The 8,667-nt window shown below is 37.9% G+C and overlaps 1 protein-coding gene across 5 annotated transcripts in view; it reads left to right on the top strand.

Annotated features, from left to right (window-relative positions):
• Nucleotides 1-67: 67 nt before the first annotated feature.
• LARS2 (leucyl-tRNA synthetase 2, mitochondrial) overlaps nucleotides 68-8,667 on the top strand; it is a 90,532-nt gene continuing 81,932 nt past the window's right edge. For 3 of the 5 annotated variants that reach the window (XM_009635731.2, XM_035891333.1, XM_035891332.1), the window contains exons 1-3: nucleotides 68-105; nucleotides 3,206-3,456; nucleotides 5,253-5,381. In XM_009635731.2, the coding sequence (XP_009634026.1) occupies nucleotides 3,223-3,456; nucleotides 5,253-5,381 (363 nt within the window). In that variant the 5' untranslated portion in view covers nucleotides 68-105; nucleotides 3,206-3,222. The other 2 variants (XM_035891331.1, XM_035891334.1) reach the window with 2 other exon arrangements.

Raw genomic sequence — 8,667 nt, 5'->3', positions numbered from 1 at the left:
GGAGGTTTATGTTTTCTTTTCTTTTCTTTTTTTTTTTTTTAATTTTAATTCAAATATGAGCCTCAGGGACAAGAAAAGAATTTGGCTGCCTGCCTCAATTGCAGGGTGAGTGAAATGTGCTGGCCCTTACCAAGCAATTTTCAGTACCTTAAATTAGTAAAGGCCTCCTCTCCTGAGTGCTTATTGTATCTTTCCAAAGTAGGATCTCGACCTGTGTTCCCTTGTTAGTCCAGCCCCTTTCTCTCTTCTTGGCACACCTTGCAGAGGTGGATGGTTTGGGCTTGTCACGTGCGCCTTTGAAGACCCGCACAGCACTGGGCTGGGGTGCCTGTAACTGGGGCGGGGAGGGGCACCCTTCTTGTCCAACTCCCACGCAGGCGAGCCTGGAAAGGCAAAACCGCTTAGGGCCACATCTGTGTGTGCTACCTGTCCTTGCTTGGCCCAATGCGTGACTTGCTGATCATCGCATCTCGTGCTTGAGGGGGTCTGGGAGCAGGAAAGTGACCACAGATCTCTTTCTCATCCTGGAAGTCCGTGTGTTTAAATGAGCTTTGCCGTAATGTGCTGTGACCCAGTCTGTGGCCATTTTCCCACTTGCATCCACTGCTCTGACCCCTCGTCGTGTGACTTGTAGGGCCTGAGGTCACCCAAATGTGCCCTGGTAGGTGTGATGTTGGCAGGTGGGCTTCTCTTGAGCTGGGTGCTGGCACTGGGTCTATCTTGTGCCTTTCCTTTCCGTCTTCAGTGAAGGATTCACATGTGTGTAACATTCATGTTTTCAAATATGCATATATACATAGTAAATAAGCAATGTTGGAAGTGGCCTACCATAAGAAAGGGAAGTGCTCCTTTCTGTTGTAAAATAACTTGAAATAATAGAAATAAGTAATAAGGAAAGAATTCATAAAAATAAGCAAAACAGTGAAGTACTGAAACGTTCTTGCTAATTTTGAGCTGAGTGGAGAAGTTCAAGGTTATGGAGGGGGAGAAATTAGGTGTCTTCTGAATAAATTATGTGCATCTGTACTGGGAATCCTGAGTTCAGTCCTGGATTTGTTATTATTACGACTACGAGAGATTTTAGAGATTAGCAACAAAAAATGCAAGGCACTGCCATGATTTAGGTAAATGAGAAATGTTTGAAAGAGCCTTTTTGGTAAGTAACAGGGAAAATGTGCAATTTGTAGATATGTAATGATACAGGTAATGAGGGCTTGTGTAGGCATACATGGGGAATGTTAAGGAAGTAAAACTCCCACTAGCTATACTGGGGACCTAATTTAGGTGGTATAGCAAGTATTTCTACTGATAATGTTGCTATTATATGGGAAATAAATAAATAAAACTTTGTTATACAGAGTTTCTCTACACAGAGATTTTACTGTTGTAACTCTGCAAGAAAAATTATGAACTGACTGAAATAGCTGGCTTGATATAACAGCCAAATGTATAGGCCAGAATTTGGAAAAAAAACCCACACCGCTCCACATAACACAACACCTCTCCTGTCCTGACCACCATAAGAGATGGAGCCCAAAGTCACGGGCCAAATGAACTCAGTGGCCATTTAGTGGACATTTCTGGGCATTTTATGGACATTTTACAAGGGTGGTTCATAGACTAAGGGAATGAATTCTGTGTATTTTGTCAAAGGATGAGGAGGGGAGGGGTGGTTAATGAGGGTGTATTGGATAGTGTGGGATCTTAGCATGGCATAAATGCTATGGAATAAGGGGTGGATACTGTCCTGGCTTCAGATGGGACAGAGTTAACTTTTTTCATAGTGGCTAGTATGGGGCTATGTTTTAGATTTGTGCTGGAAATAGTGCTGATAACGCAGGGATGGTTTCATTACTGCTGAGCAGGGCTTACACAGAGTCAAGGCCTTTTCTGCTTCTCACCCCACCCCACCAGCGAGTTGGCTGGAGGTGCACAAGAAGCTGGGAGGGGGCACGGCTGGGACAGCGGACCCCAGCTGACCAAAGGGCTATTCCAGACCATGTGATGTCATGCTCAGCATATAAAGCTGGGGGAAGAAGAAGGAAGGGGGGACGTTTGGAGTGATGGTGTTTGTCTTCCCAAGTAATTGTTATGTGTGATGGAGCCCTGCTTTCCTGGGATGGCGGAACACCTCCCTGCCGGTGGGAAGTAGGGAATTAATTCCTGGTGTTGCTTTGCTTGTATGTGTGGCTTTTGCTTTACCTATGAAACTGTCTTTATCTCAGCCCATGAGTTTTCTCACTTTTACCTTTCTGATTCTCTCCCCCATCCCACTGCAGGGAGTGAGTAAGCAGCTGTGTAGGGCTTAGCTGCTGGCTGATGTTAAACCACAACAATAGGAAATAATTGATATAAATAAACAAACAAGATTTTTTGAAAAGCAATTAGGGGTGAAAATGGGGAAGAAATCTTCTCTGAGTGTGCTTCTTTTTTTTAATGCCGTATTTCCTACTGTAGGAAGTAAAAGTGGTAAATATCTAATTGAGCCTGATCCTGAACTTGTGAACTGTTTGATCTTTCTCACATCTGAGTAGTTTTACTTTAGAAGACTCACTCTAAATAATATGAGGAGTTCTTTTATCTGGATTTTTAGTTGAAAGAGAACTGGATTGCTTTACTTGCTTGACTTGTTAAATTATATCTTGTCTGAACAGTGTAAGTTTCTCATGTAGTTCTTGCAGAAAAGTATACTGACAAGGAAGCCCTCAGCAAAATACTAAATTTAGAATATCTAGTTGAAATCTACTAATTATAGCCATCCTCCTCCATCTCTTTTCAGTGATGACAAGTTTAGTAGTTTTACAGGATAATTTCATCCAACTTCCTCTTCCTATTTTCATTCTGAATTGTTACTAACACTGTTAGCCATCTTCTTCTGTTCAGTCAGCCGAGTTTCTTGAACCTTCAGTTGACTAATCCTGCTTTTATAGGGGATTGAATGCAAGAATTATATCTTATTAGAGAAGAAATCTAATAGAACAGTTTTGTTACTTGTAAGGGCCACAGTTAGTTCTCTTGCCTAAAAAATAAATACTTTTATAATTAAAACACATGGGAATAAAATGCAAGTACCATGGAAAACAGCCAAGCAATCTAAATCAGGCTAAAATAGGTTTCATAGCTACTAAATTTCTGTATAATCATGATAACCACTCAATTCTTGTTACATGTTGTAGACTGAAATACATACTTTTGTCTTTTTCAGATACCATAACCTTAAGAATGGAGTTGGTTTGTCAGAGAGTTGGCACTTGTTCCTCATGTATGAAGAGACAACTAAATGGCTTCCTGGGATTAATTAAATGGCAGAGAAGACTGGTTCCTGCTTGTGTCAGAACTATTTACAGTGAGACGGGGAAATGGGAAAAAAGCTATGGGTTGGAGACAAGAAAAAGAGTTGAAAATTGGTGGCTCCCAAGAATAAAGGATCAGTTCTGCAAAATTTCAGAAACGGACGTAAGCATTATGAGAAATTTGGAAATGACATTTGATTTTTTTTTTTTTTTCTCAGAATGAAATCAATTGAAAATTACTTATTACAGTAGACTTATAATGATGAGGTCTATATTACATTTCAGGGGAAAATACTTTTATATGATAGTAGATTGTTAAAAACAGTTGAAGAAGTAAGTGGAAAAATAATTTTAAAATCTTGAGGAAAAACACAACCAGCAAGGTATGAGCTTGTAAATTTAGGAAGTGTTTAAGTAATCAATTCTTTCATTGTATATTATACCACATTTAGGAATTAATTATTTAAAGTATTAAAAGAAACATCTTCTATGTCTGTAACTTCTGTAAACAATTAATTTTCTAAAGATCTTGTTCCCAGTGGTTATGACAAATCTATTACACTACACACTGTGGCTCATTACATAATATCTGTGTTAAGGGAAGATAACTTTTTAAGAATATTTTCTGGTTTACAGTGTCTTAGACATGAGTGACTTGCAGAAAAAAAAAAGGTTTCCCATGCAATAAAAGATCTTGAAAACAATTGTAATCTCAGTCTCTGACTCTTTTTGCCTTCACAATTATGCACAGTAACATAGGTATAAAAACATTTTTGTGCCCCTTCATGTTTGTTTGTTCTTCTTTGCTAAAACATGTCCCTTTTCCAACAAAAAATTGATTCTATCAAAGTGTTGAAGAGAGAAAAGGGGCTTGCTTTTTCTGAGGAAGAAAACGGAGGTGAAAATGGTGTGTATGCATACATGTAGCAGGGAAAGCATTAATTAAGGCTTGTGTCTTTTAATATCTGACAATGCATGTATACATAGGTATCATATATATATATCATACATACGCTAAGTTCTAAATTGTATTTTTAATGATTTTTATTTTATCCTTACAGTTGAAGTACATTAATAAAATCTCATATTAAGAGGCAAATGGTGTATAGTGCTGCAATAAAGTACTCAGATTATTTCTAATTTTGCTATTACTGGACAAAAGTGATAAAGAAGTAATATTTGATAAATATGAGTAGAGTTTGGTTCAGAATAGGAAAAGATGCCCATGGGGTTTTTTTGTGTGGTTAACATGAGAAAAATCGCGTAGGAACTTATCAAGCATGTATCGATGATAAATTCAATGGTAATCAAGAGGTATGAGGAATAATTTGTGAGAGATAATGTTTGATTTCTTTGTAACTTTTATCAATTTACTCAAACCTAACAATGAAATTTTTACTTTCTTTTCACTGTGCAAGATACTGCTTATGAGATGCCTTAGAGAGCATACGGATGTTGATGCAATTGCCAATGATTGAGTTAGTCACTCAGTGAGTTACTGCAGTTCAGCTGACAAAAAGCAACTGCCCCTGAGTGAGCTCCACATTTGTTGTAAATACAAAGCAAAACACTTAACGTAATCTGTCATGTTGTCATTTTTTGACGGGACATAGTAGGAGCACACAGGTAATCCGTGACAGATGCTATGGTAGGGAATGGTGATTTGTTAAGCTGCAGTTATGTTAACGTATCTTTTGCTGGGTAAAAGTTGTTTAAAAACAATTTTCAAGTGTCATATAAATACTAACATAAATTGATGGGATGGCAGCAAATTCTGGTAAAGCATTTCCATTTACAGCCCCAAAGAATTCGATCTTAGGAACTTTGTCAGTGCTCACTTGGATCAGTTCCAGCAGATCCTTGTGTCTTCTCGTGGCGCTGTGTAGTTCATAACGTGTGCATGTATTAAAGTGAAATGCTAACTCATGTAGTTACAACTCTCTAAAATTTTCTTTCTAGAAATCAAGACCAAAATTTTATGTGCTTTCTATGTTCCCATACCCTTCGGGAAAGCTTCACATGGGCCATGTTCGTGTCTACACCATCAGTGATGCAGTAGCTCGATTCCAGAAAATGAGAGGGATGCAGGTAAGAAAAGATCGGCAGTAGGATTGCGTGGGGGTTTGATGTTTTAATACGCAATTGGTCAGGAAACCAGTATTTTCCAAAATCCAGGAAGGTGAAGGCTTAGTTGAAATATATGCTACAAATGCACAGACAATGACTCGTGAAGCTTTGCATATTGAAATTTGAGACTTTTTTAAAACAGGTGGTGTTCAGAACTCATGGTTGATAACAAATCGTTAGAAGCTGTCTCAAATGATACAGCTGATGCAGTATCAGATACCTGAACCTATTCATGTACAGCACAGTGACGATGAGACGTGTGGGCCACACCATTTCTATGAGAGGAGACTGAAGACCCTACTGCTGTCCAGGTGGCACCATGGGGGAGAAAAAAGATGTAGTTGGCAAGAGAAAACTGAGACGCCACAGAAATCAACTCCTTTCATGTTGTGTTCTCCTGACAGAAGGTTGATGTCCTTTGTCAGGTGAACAGGGTCCCGTCCCACGTCACCTCATCTGGGTGTAACTAGAAGTTTCTGTTCCGTAGTGGCTGACCCCTTGACTTGTGTATTTTAGCCTTTCTCATACATACGAAACGCGGTCTTCTGAGGGTGCAAGTCTACTAAGTAGGCTAAGGCTAACTACTTGCCACATCTGCAAGGGAAATCACACTTTGCCTTCCACATTCCCTTGTTTCCTAGTCCGGCCCATGCCTGCTGTCATTTCTCCCTCTCTCCCTGCTCTCTCTGGTAGGTAGAAGGTGTAGCTGAGAGCCTAGTCCCTGCAGTGTACAGGTGGGATCCTAATTTGGTGGGTAAAATTTGAAGGATATAAGGAAGGTGTGGGAGAATTGCGGCCTGAGTGACAACCACTTTAAAGGGAAAGATTACATTTGGTAGGGGGAAAATGTCAAGAATCTGGGGATCAGTAGGAAGGGGGAATATGGAAGGAGAATACCCAGTTTTAGGGTAGGGAACAAAAGGAAAGAAACAGCTGTAGGCAAGAATCTAGGATGGGTGAATATAGGAAGCAGACCCTCAAAAGAGTACCAAGAAGATGAAATGGAGAAATAAATGTTAGTTGCTGGTTGTGGTGCAATTTCCTTGCCACAAGTGCTGCAGAAGTGTAGCATTTCCTGGATTTATCACCGTCCTTGAGACTCTTAAAGGTATTATCACTGAATTATTCAGTGTGCTGCCTTTCCAAATACTATGTATTTTATGCCAATGTTGAACATACCATGCAATGAATATGTGCTGTTGCTTTACAGAAATGCATTCTCATGCTTTTAAAATTACAGGAAAACCAAATAATTGCCTTAGACTTTAAATGAGGAAAAAAAAACCAATGCCTGTTGTAATACTGATCTTTCCTAACTCCTCTGAATGACCACAACTTAGATCTCATTAAAAAAATTGAGCCAGCTGGGTCCTTGAAGGGAGTTTTGATTCTTCCTTGATGTTATGACCATTGGAGATGTTATTTCAGGACATGGCTCATCTCTCATCAATAGTAGTAGAGATACCCACTAAATTTCTGTTCGGAGAGATGAAAACATGCTTCCTTTTCTGTTAGCTAAAATGAAATTAAAATAATTGTCTACATACAGTAGGATGCCGTAGGTATTAGCTGTTGAATACAAGGGAAGTAAGCACCTTTAGTAGAAACCTTTGGAGAAAATGGGAAGATAATTTTATTGCAGTGAAATACAAGAGCCACTATGAAAGCAAGTTTTTATTTCCATGATTGCCTTTTTTTTCTAGAAAAGTTTTGAAAGTCTTAGAGTTTTTAAATCTTGTATTTCAGCTTATTTTTACATTTCATGTAAAAATGACTTTCAAGGGTATTAGAGTGCCCGTAGAATGTGCTGAATTTCTATAAATACATATATCTTCCGTTGTGTTAACCACTTTGAACATCTATTTATGACTAAAGGTGGGCAGCCAAAGAATTTAACCTTCATGTACGATTAAGAGACATTAAAGATCTCACAAAATGATTTTGTGAGTATGTCAGGCTAAGAGCTATTGTGTTAGTGATGTACATTAACTTTCTGGAACTTACATTTACCTTAGAAAACCTTTGCTTTATTAGCTTTGCTAATTTCTCCATCACTTAGAATTAAAGTCTTTATAATTTATTTTCTCATCACAATTAATTCATCAGCCTCTAGATGTTTTCTCTCACCATTGTCGTAGTTGTCCAATCTCTTAAAGATTTCTTTATTGTGATGGTTATAAGCTATGACATGGTTATGTCTTATACATACAATTTGATATATCCAAGAAAAATGTTTTTCCCTGTATTCAGGAAATTACTGGAAATCTTCAGTACATAGAAAGAAAGAATGCCTTAGAAACAAAAAAAAAATATCGTAGTATGCATAATTTTGAAGTTATTCTATTGTTTTGTTTTTTTTTTCCTTCCTGGAAATTCAGCTTTATTATTGCATGTTTGAAAGTTCAGGGACTGCTGATTTTTCCCAAGTCAAAATTCTAAGTAGAAGTGAACACATTTCAGGTATTCAAGGCAAGTTTAGGGTAAGACTTTTGAGTAGTAATTGCTTCCACCATTTCCAAACTAACAAAAAGGAAGTCATTGAAAATAATCTTAGGAACTGTACCTCTACATATAGATTTAGAACTGACCTTGGTTAGCAAGTCATAAAATTGCTAGAAGCAATACAGGTAGGTTGAAAGTGTTTGTAAGGCAATGAGGAATGATGGGCCGTTACCATGAAAAATACAGGTAAAACCATTCGGACTTAGAGAGTCCAGGGAAAACTTCAGACTGTGATGTGTATTTGTTGTCTAATAAACAGTGAGGGAAAATATCAGGGAAAATATATATGGTGTGAACACAGTTGGCGAGTATATACGGTTGAGTAAGAGAGTAATGTATTCTGAATAAGGTGGAGAAATTTTTCTTGGAGTATGCCTTCATGAGAAAATAGTAAATTAGTTTCATATTGATTTAATCTGAACAGGCAAGAATTGTCTTATTTGTTATAATACTTAAGTAAGGATAAGCTTGAATGCCTTTACAAAGGGATTAGAGCTCCTGTAGTAAATTGGAACCATTCTTTGGAATGCATTAGTCTAATTTCTTCTTATAGGAGGTAGTTTGAAATCTTAACTGGGAAAGTGTTAAATCATTTGGGTGCTGCTGTTTTGTTTTTCTAAAATGGAACATTAGTATTTCATTTTTCTAGCTGCATAGGCTCTGATTTTGTTTAAATTAAAATATTCCAGAGAGGTAATACACACTGAAATCTACTGATACTGGCCAGAAGTCTGTACTTCACCAG

The sequence above is a fragment of the Egretta garzetta genome, unplaced genomic scaffold (assembly GCF_000687185.1).
Source record: "Egretta garzetta isolate BGI_Z169 unplaced genomic scaffold, ASM68718v1 scaffold583, whole genome shotgun sequence".
Lineage (NCBI taxonomy): Eukaryota > Metazoa > Chordata > Aves > Pelecaniformes > Ardeidae > Egretta > Egretta garzetta.
Note: the sequence above shows the minus strand (reverse complement) of the source record. Positions and strands in the feature narration are given on the sequence as shown.